Source organism: Calonectris borealis, chromosome Z (genome assembly GCF_964195595.1).
Source record: "Calonectris borealis chromosome Z, bCalBor7.hap1.2, whole genome shotgun sequence".
Lineage (NCBI taxonomy): Eukaryota > Metazoa > Chordata > Aves > Procellariiformes > Procellariidae > Calonectris > Calonectris borealis.
In genome coordinates, this window is record NC_134352.1 from 59,616,834 (window position 1) to 59,636,534 (window position 19,701).

General features: G+C 39.0%; 1 protein-coding gene across 3 annotated transcripts in view; it reads right to left on the reverse strand.

Annotated features, from left to right (window-relative positions):
* Nucleotides 1-1,690: 1,690 nt before the first annotated feature.
* FAM169A (family with sequence similarity 169 member A) overlaps nt 1,691-19,701 on the reverse strand; it is a 37,386-nt gene continuing 19,375 nt past the window's right edge. The window contains exons 5-13 of one of the 3 annotated variants that reach the window (XM_075136855.1): nt 18,733-18,904; nt 16,227-16,406; nt 14,819-14,947; nt 14,491-14,603; nt 12,255-12,309; nt 11,761-11,899; nt 7,917-8,082; nt 6,838-7,044; nt 1,691-6,065 (exon numbers count right to left, since the gene is read on the reverse strand). In XM_075136855.1, the coding sequence (XP_074992956.1) occupies nt 5,523-6,065; nt 6,838-7,044; nt 7,917-8,082; nt 11,761-11,899; nt 12,255-12,309; nt 14,491-14,603; nt 14,819-14,947; nt 16,227-16,406; nt 18,733-18,904 (1,704 nt within the window). In that variant the 3' untranslated portion in view covers nt 1,691-5,522. The remainder of the gene's footprint in view (nt 6,066-6,837; nt 7,045-7,916; nt 8,083-11,760; nt 11,900-12,254; nt 12,310-14,490; nt 14,604-14,818; nt 14,948-16,226; nt 16,407-18,732; nt 18,905-19,701) is intronic. The other 2 variants (XM_075136854.1, XM_075136856.1) reach the window with 2 other exon arrangements.

Sequence of the window (19,701 nt, forward strand, 5' to 3'; positions counted from 1 at the left end):
AGAAACATTCACGAAAAACTAAAGGTCACAAGCATCAACTAATCAATATGTATTTAGCTTGCATCCTTGAAATGCAAGAAACAAAAGCTGCTTCTAAACTGGAAGCTTTCAGTGATGCTGCATATAACTGCATCTTTAATCTTCCAGTCAAGAATTTGGTGGTAAACAAACTTGGCACAGTCTATCACTACAAATAAACATACTCACTATTTTATATTCCTACTCTTAAATAACAGTACTTCAAGACAGGGAGCTTTTAACACAAATCCCAAGTTGAATCCTTACAAGCTTTCTCCAGTTTGAGAGAGCACTCTTCCCTCTCAACATTGTAAGAAGGAAACTTTCCAAGATATTTCAGAAGCCAGAATGTGAATAGGTTTGCATTGGGATTTTTTGCGTTAACAAAAGTTTAAGGCTAGAGGTGGTCACAGATGCAATAAGCAGATTGAGTAGCAGATTATAGAATCACAGAGTAGTTAAGGTTGGAAGGGACCTCTTGAGATTGTGTAGTGCAAGCCCCCTGCTTAAAGCAGAGTCAACTATAGCAGGTGTCTGAGGGCCATGTCCAGTCAGGTTTTGAGTATTTCCAAGGATGGAGACTCCACCACCTCTCTGGGCAACCTGATCCGGTGTTTGACCACTCTTACAGTTTAAAATGTTTTATGTTTAAATAGAATTTCCTATATTCTGGTTTGTGCCCACTGCCTCTTGTCCTGTCACTGGGCACCACTGAGAAGAGTCTTGCTCCATCTTCTTTACACACCCCCACTAGGTATTTGTACACAAGGTAAGATCCTCACGAGCTTTCTCTTCTCCAGGCTGAACAACTGCAGCTTTCAGCCTCTTGGATGACAGATGCCCTTAATCATCATCATGACCAGATTATGTTTCAGATCTGGAACTCTGGCCAGGAAGTCAAGCTAGCTGCTTTTGTATCAGCTTTCTAACTTCTCTTACACTATCTGATAGAGGCAGTGCTTTAATTATACTAAAGTCTTCTCCTCTCACAGGCTATTTTGTTAGTTTAACACATTGCCCTAGTCTAGAGTTAGTAACTTCCTGTGACTTTCACTTTGTGTAGTGATAAGTAATTCAAAACTAAGAGAGGGTCACGAGCCAGTAAGTCATTTGTTTGGAAGAAGGCATTTTGTCAAAACAGATAAGCCTCCATTTAAGTTCTTATTGCTTTACCCTTTACTGCACATTAACAAATAACATGAACATGTTTTTTAATTTTCTACAGCTGTCTCAAGAACGTTACTACATTTTGTGCTATAAATACCTGGGCTTGTTGGCTGAATAACACAACTGTTGCACTGAAGACATTTTACTGTACCACACTGTAGGGAGTGCGTTACAGCATTTCTAGTTGGCTTGTCTGTAGCAAACTACATTAATAACTGCTAAATTTACATCATCTTGCATAGTTGTTATATTCAGCAGAATGCATGCTGTAAGATTCAGAACCGCCTATTCTATAGGTTTTTTTAATAAAAGTTTGATGCATACGCTAATTAAGTACAGGAAATTGTTCTAATTGATAAAAGACTTTTCAATTAATAATTTTTGAGCTTTTAAAGTTCTTTGGTAGCAGACAGACTGTAAAATGGTGCTAGTGAACTTTCTAGTGAAAACACTTTAAAACGTGCCTCCTGTATAGCAGAAAGGACTCAAATACTAAAAACCAAGAAAAAAAAAAATCACAAAATATAAGTTTAATTACTACTTCAAAACATTTCAAAAGCAGCCAAGACAGTACTAAAACCAGGAAAAACTAACACTGTAACAAGACTGAAGTACAATACTCTAGAATAGCAACACATCTTTCGTAAGATTTATAAACAGGGTATCACTAGTTTAGAAAACATCTAACACCACATTTGTGAAAATAAATTTAGAAGTGTATCCTCTTGGAAATAAAATTTTAGAATGGTCACTTAAAGCAGAGAAGCTGAAACTCAGACCCATTTGTTGCTATGTTTAACTTAGTAGTGTTGATGACATTGTAAATGATCAGTTTGATTACTGACATCTACAAATGAAATGGTATTAAAGCAACAAACCAAGGTCAGACATCATTTCAAATAAGTGAAAAGAACTTTTGAAATAAGACATACACATTTTCACGTTAAGGGCTATGAAACATGAGAACAGCAAACAAGAATTCTGCATGAAATGAAAATAGATCAAAAGAGAATGTGGGAGAAGCAAAGCAAATGCTGTTAAAAATTAACAAGTGGTACAAGAGAGACATTTGAACAAATGTTGGAATCAAATACAAAACCATTTACCACTTAAGTGCAAGGCTGAAGTCACAAATTAATGTTCTTTAAACTCTATTCCTAGAGTTTAAATAAAGCTCAAAAATAATACTGCTTGCTTTCACTGTATACATGTAGTTCCACAGCATGTTATAATAGCATTTGGTACAAACTTGTATAAAGTTGATGTTTTAATCATTGGTTGCTGGTGCAGTAAGAGCTTAAAAATTCTGTAAGAGTTTGATGGTAATAAGACAGACAGTTAGCACACTGGGGGGAAAAAAAAAGTCCAAGCCTAAAAAATGCTGGTTTTCCCAAGGTAAAACACTTCAGTCAATACGGTTGTCAGATATGTTCCCTTGCATTACTGTAACAGAAGGTATAGACTATTAAACTACTGTTCCAATGGGACAATCAGTACAGCAATAAAAACTGTATTTTTGATTTTGCTACTCCATATTTACTGTGACATGATTGATGCCAAAGAAGTTGTTACAGAAACAAACTGTGCCCTTTAGTTCAAAGTACTGCTGCGATCACAATTAGAACAACGTCCAGTTTTCAAGACTGTACTGGTTATCAGAATTGCTAATTGCACCCCAACTGCCCACACTCTGTACGTAACAGTCTGGCCATCAGCCCCCCTCTCAGGAACCCCAGATTTACGGAGGTATCTACTCAAGAGTATACCTAAAGATGTGAATTTAAGTTCAGTATTTAAAACTGACTCACTGAAAGGAGATCAGAAACGTGATTGTTCTCAGTAGAAACCAAGATTGACCTAATCTAATAATCTTCTTGTAATATTTATGTATTCAATATGCAAATGTCTTAAAAGAAAGATACTAATCCAAATTAGTTTTACTTTTCCAGTGAAAAGTAAAAGCCAGGTGAGTGACATTACCTTCTCATGAACACTGTTTTCTGACCTCACAGGGAATACAAGTGATAAGCATACGTATCAAAAATCCACCTAGAAGTAATTGAAGTAACTGGGACTCACTTTTCATAAGCAAAAGAATCCTTAACTTTTTGAAAGTGGATACATTTGTATCAATTGAAGTATTCGGCAGATTAATCTTTAGTAAAGCTTGCTCTAAAAATGGAAGATGAGTCACAATATACTGTATACAACCACCCTTTTTTAAGCCACCAGCCCTCACAAATCCCAAATTCTTAGCAATGCAATAGATGTGTTTTCTAGCCACTCTTTTTTTTTTTAAACACAATAAATCTTAGCAGTAAAAGAGAAGCCATACAGAAGATAACAGAAGTTTTGTCTCATGCTTTATCGAAAATGCATGATTAGTTTTAGAAATGCTTAAGGTTCACTTGAATATGTTTACAAACAATGATGAAAGATCTTGGAACATTTATCAGTCATGGGGTTCATAAGGAGTACCTGTAGGTACATTGATAGGAAGTTACAGCTACATGCAGTAGTTCAAGAAACCTAGATTTAACTCGGTAATCCCATGCAGCCTGAATCTAAAGTTCAGGTAATGCATGTTTCTTAAAAACTGCCTTTTTTTTTTTTTTCCTCCTATAAGCTGCTCTTAACAGATTAAAAAGGAGCATTGTACTTCATCAGCTGAAAGAAGTAGTATGAACGTATCTTATACAGTTAAAATATCTTATAAATACAGTTAAACTGTATAAGCATAAAATCCAAAACCAGATTCTTACATTAGCTTCAAAGAGGGATAAAAGCTAAGACAGCATTGCAACTATTCAAGTGAACCTTGTACTCAGAAGTCCGGAACAGCAATTTCTAGATACCTCTATTTTTGATACACTGTGGGAGACTAGTTCACTGAACTTAGAAAAGGCATATAGCAGGACAAATAGTGGTGTGATTTCCTGTTCTTAGAACCATTGTTCTTTCCTATTGCTGAGTTTTTAACCCATTACAAGAGGAGCTTCATTTATTGAAAGAAACACATAGCAAACTAAGGAGTAACTTTTTGTATGTGTGACAAATTAAGTTAAATATATGGTTTGCCAGGAAAACCTCTGAAGGGGAACATGCATGAAAAGCCTGTTTTTATTTCTGTTTGCATACAGCAAAATTTGGTTGCTGCTTTTAAGAAAAGCTGCGAACTGGGAAGCTATCATCTCAGGGATTACACCCAAGTTAGAAAAAGAAAGTGGGAATCAGAAGTATTTGCAAGCAATCACCTGCTAACTCCTAAAGGCATAGCAGTTCCAGCAAACAAGCATTTGCTGAAACATCCACTAATATTCACGCTAATTTCAAGTCACAACCACCTGAAATGCCAGCGCTTACAGGAGTCACACACCTGGCAGACACAACATTTTAATAGTTACTCCACAGCACCAGCCAAATATTTGGAAAACACAAAGTACCACTTCCATTCTGACCAAAACGAGATCAAAAGTTGTCATATCCTTTTTCTGTAATGTAACAAGTAATCAAGTATCCACTCAACACATGCAAGTAGTTACGAAGGCAGTTCAAATGATTCCGTATATGTACTGGAGTCTACACGCCATACACTCTGGAAAAACTTAGGCTTACCGAGATGCTCACTTGGGAAGTTATAAATAGTTTATTACATAAGCATCTCTTAATCTTTACGTAAAGAACTTTATTATCAGACTGCGCTATGGCAGATACTGCACTGACCGTGTTTCTACTGACTCAGCTGTTTCAAGTGATTCTCATGAAAGACATGCTGCTTATGTTGATCTACTGAGTTATACCTTCTTGTGTATTTTGAGACCGAGAATTACAGAATCTCACCTCTTAATCTCATCTGAGAAAATCTATGGGGAGGGAACAAGAAGCGAGGAAGGATTTGTCTTGTTTTGCTTCTCTCCACAGTAGAGAACACAGAGTTATTAAAAAAAAGTGCTAAAGTAATGTCTGGCCTCATGGAAGTCTACAGGAATTTAAGAGACCTTGGTAGGGCCAGGATTTCATGCTGCATTTTTCTTCCACAACTGCCACCTCAAACATGCAAACTGTTCCCTTTGCTAGCACAACTGTATTTATTCAGCGTGTATCCTTTATAAAAGGAGGAGACTAGCTGTTTACTTTCATACTCTGATGAAGCTTAATGTCTAGTGGTTAAAAATTCAAGAAAACTCGAGGAAAGGTGATGAATCCCAAGAGGAAGTCCAACCCAGAATTTTAAACACGAGTGTCCCATGTCCCATATGGTTTAGTTACACCCTAGTGTTTTACACAAAATAATAACTTTCTTATAAATAGATGAATTAACAATCAATATTTCATTTTTAAGCTGGCTTTCCTTTTTTCTTGGGTGGACCTTTGTAGCCTTTGGCCTTTCTTCGCAAGTTTCTCCGATCTACAATGGGTACCTCAATTTCTGCTTCTTCAGAGCTGCTGTCAGCAGCCCGCTCCACTGCTGTCTGTGTGTACTGATCCATCTGCTCAGCAGACTCTTCTGAGTGCTCTTCCAGCTGGTTCTTCTGTCCTTCCTGTCCAGCAGGCTGCTGAAAAGAAACACCCTCCAGTTCAACCACTATCAAAGAGCTCTGACTCAAGGCAACAGGGGCCACCTGTGAGTTGTGCCCTGCTTCCTCAGTTTGATCTTCCAATGAGGAAGCTGGCTTGGGCAATACGTTTTCAGAAACAGATTCTTCTGCTGCTTCAGTTACCATAGAGTTGGACAGGCCATTGTCAGAGGGCTCCTCCTTCGGTGCCAAAGCAGCTGCATTTTCAGTGGTGGTCTTTTCAGATTCTTGCTGTTCTTCCGTGCCCTCCTCTACTAATGTACTTTCTTCAGACAACACTTCTGAATCATTTGCATTTAAAACCTGCAGGGGAAGGGAAAGGGTGCCAAAACAACCGAAGAGGCAATTAATTGAAGATACAAGAGGCTGAACACAACTACTGCCCCTAGCTAGCAACCTCAGAAGATATTTGGCATTCAGCAGTTTTTAATACTACATGTACAGTCAACAAGCCAGGCCTTTCCCCCTTTTTGCACAAGACTATTTTGTGAACTGCATTTGACATCCAGAGTTGCTCTCCTATTTTCAAATTCAAATTATTCAAAGGATTATTCAGTAAAAACATTCTGAAATTAATCCCAGGGAAAAAAAGAAATGTTTTTTATTTTAGACATATACAATTGTCATTTTGCTAGCATATAACAATCTGCTTTTGCACTATAAACAAAAAAAACAGTAAAATCTGTGTTGTAGAAGGGTATTTTACCAGTAATTAATTGCTTGTACACTTCATCAGGGCAGAATTACTAGACAAAATAAGGATGTGGCTTTTCACTCATATCCAACTAATATTTTAGTGAGAAAGCGCTGTTTCATTACTGCCAAGGCAAACTGGAGCAACGTATCTTTCTTTTTGGCATCACATGCATATATGGTCAACTTCTGCGTATTAAAACTGAAACGTTAGTATATTCTGTTTATGGATTTACATCATCTGGCCTAATAATTGCTTCTCCCAAGAATTTCATAAGACGGTAGGGGCTGCTTTCTATCTGTTACTTAACAAAAGAAAAAACAGCAAGATATGTACGCTCTGAAGGAAAGATGACTTCACATTTTGTTTCAATTCTCTCACCTTCTCTGATACAGTGTCTTCTGAAGGTTTTGCCGAAGACTCAAGGATTAACGGAACAAACAGCGTTAAGGGTTCTTCTCCTTGACTCTCAGACTGCAATTTTGATTCACCACTTAGAACTTCATTTGCTGTTTCCTCTTCAGCCGTAAGTGAGGTCTTACCAGTTTCTTCTGTTACCTCACCATTAAGAGGTTCTGACAGAGTTTCCTAAAAAAAAAAAAAAACAAACACATCACATTTCTAAGTCAAGATTATGCCCAGCCGTTGTTCCCCAAGACTAGTGGGTGTATCTGTGATCTAAATTTGCAGCTTAATGTGAGAAGCAGATAGCTCAGGTATCTAGAAATGTGTACTAAGAAGGCAGAGCTTAGTGCAGAGTAGTTAACTTAACCAGCATATTAGCTTGGTGTTGTCACCTGCACTAAATTTCTGACCATAGCTTATACTGTTAGGAGCCAAGCTAAGCAGTTTTCATGCACCTCACAAGCTTACATGCTGCAGTCATTCCTGGAACCCAACATAATGTAAGATCCACTTTTTCACTGATCAGCAAGAACATAAAACCTGGAGGCATCGCTAGGCACAAAGCGTACCCACAGATTTAAATTCAAGCTGTTAACAATTGTAGATTAAAAGTTGGATTTAAACATCAAAGCAGGCAAGCTTTAAGTGGAGAAGTAAAAAAAGCCAACAGTAGTCACTGATGCATATCAGCTATTGGCTTCTTCAAAGAAACTTTTTTTTAAATTAGATATACCAGATCAGATCTTGACCTTACTCCAGTTCTCCAGAATATGTGAGTAGAAGAAATCAGTTAAGAAAATGAGATTGGTAGACAAGCCAGAAATTCACCTTACTGAAGATCCTATGAACTCTATTGTTCAAAATAAGTATAATGGAATATTCCCTGAAACTAATTCTATACTAGCCTTAGCTTCTCAGATATACTTCTCCATGAAGCATCAGTAAGAAAATCAAAGAGTTGATAGTGACATGGATCAAGGCAGCAAGGACTATATTTAACAGAAACTGTAGTTGTATTCTAAACTTATCTGCTATCGCTATCACATCCAGCTCACCTCCTTCTCACTCCACTTCTCAGGGGGTGATACATGTAGCTCCGCTTCTGATACAGACTGGCCCTCATTTTCAACAATCGTTTCCTCATGCTTCTCAACAGTACTCTCCTCAGGTACTTCTGCTACGTCTTCAGGGCTTTCAGATGTGTCGGCAGGAAGTTCCAGCCTGCAGCAGGTATTAAGATATATCCTTTAATCTTTTAGATTAATACATAATTTTGGTGATCTCAGCAGGGAATTCTTTCACAACCAATTATAAAGTGCTGTATCACATGCTTGCCATACGAAATAAGAATCCAGAAAACTAAATACATCTAAAAGTGGCTAACTCCTCATTAGGAAAAAAAACCCCATCAACTAGGAAAAATTGCTTTGGCAATTATAAAATGAAGACATCTGTCTCATTTCCATTTTATAGGAATAAAAGTCAGAAATTTGTTTGTTATTTTAAATTTAGAAAGCAGTAATCCATTACATGTTTGGAAGCCACAGAAGGGTGAGAAAGGAAGCAACTTCTCCCACCCCCACTGTAGAAACAGTTTAAAATTATGGAGTTATAAAAGCAAATATGTTTGTATAATCATTGAATATACATATATTACAAAGACCATGACTCGAAAAGAATTCAAGGCAACAAACACATCATGGCTGAAGAAGATCCAATCAGCTAGAGACTAAATCAGAGAAGCTCTGATGCACCCAATGAGTAGTAATACTATCTCAAACATTCAGTTCTTGTTTTTGAGATGATAAAACTTAGATGAACTGGAAGTAGCTACGCCACCTGGATGCTCACAAGTCTATGGGGCCGGATGGGATCCACCCTGGGGTACTGAGGGAGCTGGCGGAGGAGCTTGCCGACCCGCTCTCCATCATTTACCAGCAGTCCTGGTTAACTGGGGAGGTCCCGGACGACTGGAGGCTCGCCAATGTGACACCGATCTATACGAAGGGCCGGAAGGAGGATCCGGGGAAATACAGACCAGTCAGCCTGACCTCGGTGCCGGGGAAGATCATGGAGCGGTTGGTTTTGAGGGTGCTCACGAGCCATGTCCGGGACAACCAGGGGATCAGGCCCAGCCAGCACGGGTTCACGGAAGGCAGGTCCTGCTTGACCAACCTGATCTCCTTCTATGACCAGGTGACCCGCCTAGTGGATGAGGGAAAGGCAGTGGATGTGGTCTACTTGGACTTCAGTAAAGCCTTTGACACTGTCTCCCACAGCATTCTCCTAGAGAAGCTGGCGGCTCACGGCCTAGACAAGTGCACTCTTCGCTGGGTAAAAAACTGGCTGGACGGCCGAGCCCAGAGAGTTGTGGTCAATGGAGTTAAATCCACTTGGTGGCCGGTCACAAGCGGTGTTCCCCAGGGCTCAGTACCGGGGCCGGTCTTGTTCAATATCTTTATCAACGATCTGGACGAGGGGATCAAGTGCTCCCTCAGTAAGTTTGCAGATGACACCAAGCTGGGAGGGAGTGTTGATCTGCTGGAGGGTAGGAAGGCTCTGCAGAGGGACCTGGACAGGCTGGATCGATGGGCCGAGGCCAACTGTATGAGGTTCAACAAGGCCAAGTGCCGGGTCCTCCACTTCGGCCACAACAACCCCAAGCAACACTACAGGCTTGGGGAAGAGTGGCTGGAAAGCTGCCCAGAGGAAAAGGACCTGGGGGTGCTGACTGACAGCCGGCTGAACATGAGCCGGCAGTGTGCTCAGGTGGCCAAGAAGGCCAACGGCATCCTGGCCTGTATCAGAAATAGTGTGGCCAGCAGGAGTAGGGAGGTGATCGTGCCCCTGTACTGGGCACTGGTGAGGCCGCACCTCGAATACTGTGTTCAGTTTTGGGCCCCTCACTACAAGAAGGACATGGAGGTGCTGGAGCGTGTCCAGAGGAGGGCAACGAAGCTGGTGAAGGGCCTGGAGCACAAGCCTTATGAGGAGCGGCTGAGGGAACTGGGACGGTTTAGCCTGGAGAAGAGGAGGCTGAGGGGAGACCTCATCACGCTCTACAACTCCCTGAAAGGAGGTTGTAGCGAGGTGGGTGTTGGTCTCTTCTCCCAAGTAACTAGCGATAGGACAAGAGGAAATGGCCTCAAGTTGCACCAAGGGAGGTTTAGACTGGACATTAGGAGAAATTTCTTTACTGAAAGAGTGGTCAGGCCTTGGAACAGGCTGCCCAGGGAAGTGGTGGAGTCACCATCCCTGGAGGTATTTGAAAGACGTGTAGATGAGGCCCTTAGGGACATGGTTTAGTGGGCATGGTGTGTTGGGTTGACGGTTGGACACGATGATCTTAGAGGTCTTTTCCAACCTGTATGATTCTATGATTCTATTAGATACAAGCAAAGAAAAAAGTACATGCAATAGATCTGCAGGAGGCTGCTTCACGATCTCATAGTAAAGGCAGTATTGGAGGGTTTTATGCCGGGTGCCAGTCTTGAGATGAAGGCACTCCATAGGAGAAAGTCCCTGACAGAAGACCCTGCTGCATTTGCTAACGTGCATGGAAGGAAAGAACCAAGCTGATATCCTGCTCTGTTGCCATCAGGATTCCCCTTAGCTCTGCCCACAAACACCATGTTACACATCTTGTTCAAAGGAGCAGTGGCTCCTCATTGACTTTGTTTTGCAAGGCCCAAAATACTGACATTCAATAACAGGCTAGTCCTCTCACATACCAACTAGCCAATTATTAGTAGTAACAGGGCAAAGAATTTCTCAACTTGTGGCAGTATCAAACCATGCCATTTGGCCCGTCTGAACCAGCTTAGGGTAGCATACTGACAGTGCAGGACAGCAGTACTATATCTCTGCAGTTCCACAGAGCAATTTAAATACAAAAATCAGGCTGCATGTAGCTGGTTACCTCATCTTCACGTGAAAAAAAAAAACCACAACTAATTTTGGTTAAAGAAACCTAATGGAACAAGTTTGAGGGATTTTCTGGAAAATAATCAAGTTATCTTGAGTTCTTCAAAAGAGGTTTTTGGGGTTGCAGTGGATTTTTTTGGAAAAGACAGGGAGAGAAAGACATGGGGTGGGGCGGAGCAGTGTGTGTCTATGAGCATACATATACTCACACACAGGAAGGGGGAGGAAGGAGCAATTAATTAATCTTTTTCTTTAAAAACAGCCACAGTTCTGCTTTCTGGATAGAAGCCAGCGGAAATTATTACTTCAGGCCCTGTCTTGTATGAATTGTTATGGAATGCAAGTAATACAATTCTTCACATCCCCATTTGACAATTATTACACCAGATAACATCCTTTAAACAGGAGACAACTTTTTTTTTCCCCCAGGATGTAAGTTTGTATATGATGGTTTTAAATCAGAATTTGTCTGGACAAAGGGCTTTACTTTGAAGATGGGTGGCTCCCTATAACTGTTTTGTTACTAAGTGACAAGCAGTAACCAGCTCCCAAACTAAACAGTCAGACTTTATTTTACTGCAATATGCTACCACAACAAGAGGTCACGAAGGGACACCTCTCTAAAGATCACACGTAACATTGTGAATACATGTCCAGTTATATTATCACAAGAAACTATGCTGTACGAATACCTTCATACAAACTGTTATAACAGAACGCCCTCAGCCCTCACTGTTTTATTACTGTTATTTCCAGTATCTGCCAAGCTTTCAGAGACTACATTTTGGTGCAATAGCTCTTCAGGTGATGTCTCAATTTTCTTTCTCACATCAGGCTTTTTTCTAGGAATTTTAAAATCAAGCAAGAAAAGTAGGAAGAAAGGAGAAGAAATACCAGCACACTGTGAGACATTGATGTAGTTTGTGACTGCCCAAGCAACAAAATAAGAAATCAGTAAAATATGGGCTCCTCTACCTGCTTTCTGACACATGAAGAACATTTTCCTCATTTCCTTGGGAAGTTTCAGGTTCAGATTCCCAGCTATTTTTTCCGATCCTGGGACGTTTTAAATGACTGCTTCGTGTCCAAATGGAAACAGGAGCTATGTTAGGATCTTAAGGAAGAAAGAAAAAAAACAATAAAATAAATGCAAGTGAACAAATGCAGTCTAAGATCTGCATAAAATTTTTCCCCCTAATATTTTATTAAAAAAACTGAGTGCAAGTAAAACAGCATTTCACTGTGGTACTTTTTTTTCTGAGTACACATGCATAATATCTTTACCAAGACTAGTAGCAATTTTATCCAAAGTCCTCTAAAAGGTTTATGAGTTGAGCCTCAGCACCTTAGAGGAAGGCATGTTTTTATACACTTTGCAGATGAATGTGCTAAGATGAAAAGTGGTAAAAGAGCCTGCTAACCTATTAATCCACAGTAATCACAATACTGATAATCAAGGTTATTTTTACCTTCAGATGTGCTTGCACGGACATCTATTGATTCTTTACGTTTTTGAGAGTCAGCCTGTGAAGCAAAAGCAAAGCTGATGTTATTCCAAAAACTTCGGAATTGACTGAAATACCTTCATCTCCCTATCTGTGGTTGCATCTTTCTAAAGCACTATTTCATAGTAATGATCCTATGGAAGAGCAGCTAATTTAAGATACTTACATGTATCTATCTATTTTACCTCTAAACAGATTTTTTTTTTTATCATCTTTATTACAGGGATTAATTTTTTTTCTGCATTTATGTCTCAACATAGAATGTAAGACTGGAAAGTAACCTGTCATTATAAACAATACTATCAAGTTTTTTCCTAACCATTTCATTTATAACAGGTGTCCACATAATTAAATGCTAGAAGTCTTTTTTTTTTGTTTCCCCTTTCTGCAAACCCAAAGGACTACAATACAGTAATATTGAAAAAACAGAACTTAGTGCTTCAGCAGAAACGCAGGTTACATGCACAGTCAGCACAAGAGGCTGATTATGTCAGAGTTCCCTCTCTGTAGAGCTCTTTTGCCTCTTGTTCTTCCCCATCATCCCAATACTTCCATTTTTTCTGCAGGTTAGCTGAAGAGTCAGTGGTTAAGCATTTGATACTCTGAAGTGGGTACAAGTTGTACACATTAAAATAAAGTTATGCACATTGCTCTTTCTTAGCTGCTGGAAGTAATCTAGAACTTTCAATAACCAGCAACCAGGTGTATGTCGCTTTTCCAGCCTCACTTCCAGTACCACCCAAGAAGGCCAGCAAAAAGTGACCATATGTACATTCTGCTGCTTGAAATAATTTCAAGTGAGTTTTAAATACAAAAGAATTTGTAGACTAATGACAAATTATTCTAGCATCAAAACACACAAAATAGGGAGCACTAAGTAAAAGGTGAAAATGAAAGTTGGGGAATGTTTTTTCCTGGTATGGGGGGAGGTAGAGTATTTTATTTTGTTTGGAGGTCCAGCAGTTTTCAAAGCATTGCAGAACTGCTTATTAATAGTGCAGGTGCCAAGAAGAGAGCTGCCAGAAATTCTACCAAGCTATGAGGAGTTGGAGCACTTCAGTATCTACCGTCTTCCTCTTCTGGAAGAAGGCAAGAGACAGGGCTTGAGTTCTTAAGTCACAGCAACAAAAATCTTAAGAACTATTATCCCTCTGCTCTTTTCGCCAAGTATATCCATATAGCTCTACAACCAAAATATGCCATTTTATCATTTTGCTGATATGGTCATTATTGGAATCTGAATCTAGAACTCAGTGACGATGCTCAAGACACTGTTACAAATGAAAGACAACTAATAGTTGTTGCTTCTGGTCATTTAGAGACCAAAACCATCACTACTTTGCTGTCAGTTTTGCTTTGGGAAAGGCTAATTTTCTCAACCAGGAAAAAGGACATTTGACTTACATTTCAAATCTAAATTTTAGATATTAATAGCTGAGAGTATTGACTCAGCCATTATTTCCTATTTTTAATTAAAGCATTGACTTCTGTGAGAGCATGGTCATGTCAATACTACAGACAGTCCTGAAGCACACAAATCCATGCTCACTGTATTTGGAGCTACAAGTTACTCTCATGCACATTCTGTGTGGCCTCAGAACACAAGTGAGATAGAGGAACAGCTTCATAATGTTCAAAGAAACAAATATACTCATGACCACAGATCCATATGTAGCTGAAACCTGGCTGGTATTTCAAACACGTACAAAGAAAGCTGCAGTCCTTCTATAAGGACAATGTATAACTGAATGCAAACTAATCACTTTCCACTGTGATGTGAATGTGCACTTCTATAAACACTTTTCCTCATTTTCTCCACTCTTATGATGACTGTACTGTTCAATAGCCTTTCTAAACAGTTTAATCTCAGAGCCAGTTGAAATACTCTCCCTTCTCTAATTTGCCTCCAAACAGCTCAAATTATAGACCCTGACAGCTGTGGCACAGACCCTCTACATTCATGGGGACACCCCCACCCGCTCCAGCAAAAAAAACCCCAGCTTAGTCATCAGTGTTACATCGGTGGGAAGCATAACATCCACCCAAAAAGTAACAAAAGCATTTGTCTTTTATATATAGCGCGGACTTGAGCCAATTCAATTATAATGAGATGGACAAAAAGCATTTCTCATACTTTGTGTTTTAGTAACAAAGCAATCAAAAAAAGAGGTAAAAAAAGAGGTAAAGTCTGTGTACCTACACTTAGCTGTGTTTCTAGCTCAGTCTTCTGTCCACTTGCTTCAGATACTGCTGCAGACTGCCGAAAATGATCCTCTGCTTGGAAACTCTTATTTTCTTTCTGTGAGGCCTCTGCTGTTAAGATTTAAAAGAGGAAACAGGAAAATGGAAAATTACAGCACCTTTATATAACAATTAACCATTCCAAATATGATCTCACAGACCTCAGGACAAACAAAAATCTTTCTGCTAGTTTCCATGGGCAGGGTTGACAGAAGTCACTGTTGTACTTGTAGTGTTTGTTCAACTTTTACAAAGTGTCAGAAAACAACAAAACAAAGCATCCATACCTGCAATTTTGAGTTTTTCCTTTTGCAACACATACATAATAGATGTTCTCTGGAACCAATGTCCTGCTCCTTCCACTTCCCACAAAAGGTTATGATCCCCAGGGTACTTCTCAAGATATTGCTTACAAGCTGAACAAACATAAGAAAAAACACAGTATTACATACACTATATACTTGGCTGTACCTCAGTTTTTAAAGTTTATCTGAAATCAAATTAATTTGCAATCTTCCATCATACACATAAACCACCACAGAAAGAACTGTTCAACAAAACAGTCGAGTCTGAAATAAACATAATATTGCTTTACCCTACTCAGATTTCTCAATAAATCCTTTCTTTGGATTTAAACACCTTCCATTATTATCTTAAACTGTAAACAAAGATGGATGGGATTTTCTTCTTCTTCTCTAAGCACCCACTTGAGAGTTTTACAGCTTCACTGGTCACTATCTCCGCCAATCACAAGACCCAACCCAGGATGGAAAGGCTCTTAGGCAGAGGATATAGTCAAGCGGTTTTTGTCACCCCATGTTATGATAGGCATTCGTGAAAAGCACTCTTTGGGAATGCGAACATGTTACCATTGCATGGCTTATCACTCACTCACTGTTCACTTCTGGATTATTTTTTTCTCTGCTGTGGATTAGTCATTAAATTCTGCTCAAGACAGTTTGCTGGTTGAAGACTAACAAACCAGCCTAGTCAGATCCAACAACAGACAGCAGTACTTGGAAAAGCAGAAAATTTCTGGTGGCTAAGGCGGCCAGATGAAAGTGTTCATAGAAGGAAGGCTGGCAGATGGCGTAAGAGTAAGATAAGCCTTGAGAAACAGGGCAAAGGAAATGTGCTTCTTGCCTGAACACAGTCCCAAGCAACATCGTTTCCAGAATGCATGTCATTTCCTAGATGACATAACCCTCTTGGGTTGCTAATGGAAGAGCCGTAAGTGTTTTCCTTGTACATTAGAACTGTGCCTTCTTATACCCAAGTTAAAACATAGCCTAACATGTCCATTTGACCAGAAGTTCTGAGAAAGCATGAATTAAATGAACTTGTGAAGCTTAGGTGTGAGCAAGAAAAAGGTGCAGCAAAGAAGATATACGTTAGATCACACACAGAAACACCTCTGCCCATTCTGGAGGCTTTGCGGGGACACAGTGGTAAACTTCACAGTAGCAGAAAGCCATCAGAGATCCAATAATCTAATCTCATGTAGAGGATTAAAAATCTAATCAGGAACTACTTCACCATTTTAAACAAATCAGGATTTTTAACCTTCACTGAAGAGCAGAACATTTAATACAGAAACTAAGGATGCAGCCACAAACAGGAGCCTGAATGACAGCACTCATTTGGACATGTAAAGAAGGCACAAAGAAGATCAGAAGAATAAATTAAAGAACTTGCCTGTGTATATGAAGGACGACAGAGGGTATCGTAGGCCAAGAGAGTCTTCAGTAAAAGAATCCACAAAGTCTTCCAATATGATTAGCCCAGAGTCTTTCCCACGATGTTTCTTTCTTACAAACATTGTGTCTAGCACTGGCAGCTTATAATTCTGACCACGAGAAGAGCTACAAACACTTCCTGAAATAATAGAAGGGGAAAAAATATCCATCAGTACTTCAGGCATTGACATACTGCAGCATGGATTTTAGCGTATTCAAATAAAGACTTTCATAATTTATAAAAATTATAGCAAACTATATAACTAAATCATATAAAATTATATTAAAAATTACAAAAATAATTTATAACATTCATTAAAAATAAATAATTGCCATCAGGCATTTACTGGCTTTTTGGACAAACTCCATAATATTGCCAAGTTATATCAATAGATTAATATGTGAGAAAAAGTCTGTAGTATCAGAAAAGAACAGCAGAGAGAGAGGAAAGGCTCACTTTGAAATCTCACTATACAATTCCATAGAAAGACTATACTAAAAATGAAGCTGAAAGAGAGAGGAGGGAAAAGGAGACAATAAAATTCTTGAATTGCACTTTTATGTAAATTACATCACTCCTCAGCACAAATATGAAGACTATAATTCAACTCCTGTTTAAAGACTGAAACAATAATTCCAACTTTTTAAATGAAACCACAAAAAATCCTAGGACATTTTACATTGGAATTCTCCCATAAATACACATTATCCATAATTAAGCAAAGATGAAATAGACTGTCACAACACTTAGGTACTTCAGTATCAGAGGATTCAAAGGGTAGCTGTGGACTCAGTGGTGACAAAGGGATGCCATATAACAACATTAAGATAGCCCATCAACCATCCAATCCATTTTCAGGCCCTCATTTTGTGAGTCAGCGTGAACTATGCCAAAAAGTTGCCCTTTCCTCTATCAAGGCCAAAGAGAAGCATACAGTTGTCTATCAACATAGTTAGTCTTTGCAACCTTGTACTTTTGAGACCAATGAACATATTTATCTTCGTTTTTCAAGCAAGGAAAAGGGAGGCAGAGAGGTTACATTACTTGGGTACTGTTTGGGATGCCAGTCAAGCTCCACCACTCTTTCTTAACCATCTGTTTCCAGAGGTGTGTTTCTCCACGTAGACTACCCATTTGGAGAATACAGCACACAATCAAACATGGGTGAAATATTGATAATGCCTACAAAGATCAGCCTTCAGTGTTTGCTAACTCAGGACAAGTAAATAAGAGGGCACCATGAGAAATATAACAAGTGAGCATGAGTACAGCAAAACTTCAGTGCCACATAGAGAAGTGTCCCCACTCTAGATCAAAAATAGAATCACTATTCTAATTCCCAGTTTTATAAGGCCACAACAAAACCCATTGCAATGTAAATACTACTTTGTGACCACCACACTACAGCAATTTTGACATTAAAAGTAATACTGAGACTTATACAAATTATGCAATGCATAATTTCTTTTAAAAAAAGAAAAAAAAACCCACACAAAAAGATAACAAAGACAATCAGAAAAATTAGCTGGTTGCTTTCCTATCTTGATTGCCAGACAAGAATAGGTCAGTGACCTATTAGTTTACTATTTTATTTTTAACAGTTTGCAAAAGCATAGATGTAAGTTAGATAGGGCAAGTCTCCAGAGAGCCTCCAGTACCATCATTAATCCTGAATTATTTAACCCCCTCTAGAGATGAAACAAAAATGCCAGACTGTTCCTCCTTGATCCAAATATTTATATTCTACAAAGTGCTACCGATGTGCTAAACAGCCTACCCAAATACTAAATTTTATTCAGCAAAAAATGAAAACCACAATAAATTCCAAAATAACTAAGTGGAAATGGTAACGTTTTAGAAAAAGAGAAAAACAACAGAAAGTCTGTAACATTAATAACATAAACCTGCCAGCTCAATTGTAATCTCTGAGGGAATGCTTCCGTGGAAGGAAAGGGAATCTCTTTTTGTAATCACCACATGTAGCTGAATCTTATGCCTGTGAGCAAAGTTTCTATGCTGCCATGCTATAAAATATTTAAGTGATAATGACATCTGATTCTACAATCATTTCAGATAAACAGGATCTCTGCATTCTGGAGGTAGGTCAAAAAAAACCCAAAAAAACCAAAACAAAAAAAAAACCAAAAAAACCAAGCACAGCCCAATCCAACCATTAACAATTGTTCTACAGAAAAAAAAAAAGCTTTCCAGTGTACCTGATTTCTAGAGTTTTAAATATATTTTGTAGAATATGAAGAAATCTAGGAACTTTCTTAGATTGCTAAAGCACATAAGCATTTAAGCTAAAAATTTTAACAGCAATCTGACCTTTTATGATTTCAGGAAAACACCAACTCATTAGGCCTGCAAGGCTTGTAAAGTCTACCAAACACAATGTTCTTCAAAAAAGCTCCCTATTTCCCCGCTCTACCTCCCCACATCCCACAATACTCAAGTGTTTTACCTGTAAGTTTAACAGAATAGAACCCAATAGCCTCTCCTTTTTTCCACATGAGCTTAGCATAGTCATTGCTACCATGACAGAGAAATGGGATCTCATTTCTTTCCATTTCTTGCGTCCGATAGATAATTCTGTTCAGAACATAGAGAACAACCCGCTCTCCAACAGACTTCACCTAAGGAAACACAGAAGAACATTTTAGAAGAGTGGTCAGACTAGTTAATACTGACACATCAGGGACCTTATTTTTCAAAGTTGCCAGTTAACACAGCTGCAGATGGAGTCAAGAGAAGCTGTAAGTACTAAAGCAGGATGAAGCTCTGGGGTTTATTTGAGGGCAAGGAAATGCTCGGAAGCCATAGCAATAGGTTAAGTATAAAGCACTACCATAGTCAGAGGATATTTCACAGCTTAAATGTCACTTCTAATCCAATGGGTAAAAGCTGAGAGAAGTGCTGGGAGTGGGGCAGTGGGGGGAAGGTTTTGATTTTAACTCAAAACTGGTTTTGGATTTAAGAAACATTCATCAAACACAATAGCAGTACATCAGCCTCAGACTTCCCAGGCTAGCAGGTAAGTGGAGTCCTACAAAGGAGAAACGATGAGCCTCATGGGGTAGCAGGACTTGGCACTCAGTCACTGCTGACAGAGTGGCAGACAACAGGACATGATGCAGCAGAAGAACTAGTTACAACAGTTTCTGTGGCATGAAACAAGGAACTCAATATCCTTTTCTCTGTCCTGCAGGGTTCCTTTTACATATGAAATTTAAGTTCATCACCATCCTACTCACTGTGAAGGAAGAATGGAGGAACCATGCCCTCTTCCCAATACCCAGAGTCTTAGCTACCCTACCTGTAAAAGATTCAGCTTTCCTGATTTAATCACCATCCTACCGTTAAGAAGGACATGGAAAACAAGGCTACATGACAAATTCCCTAGAGTAAATTAAAAAATACAAAAATCGAAGAT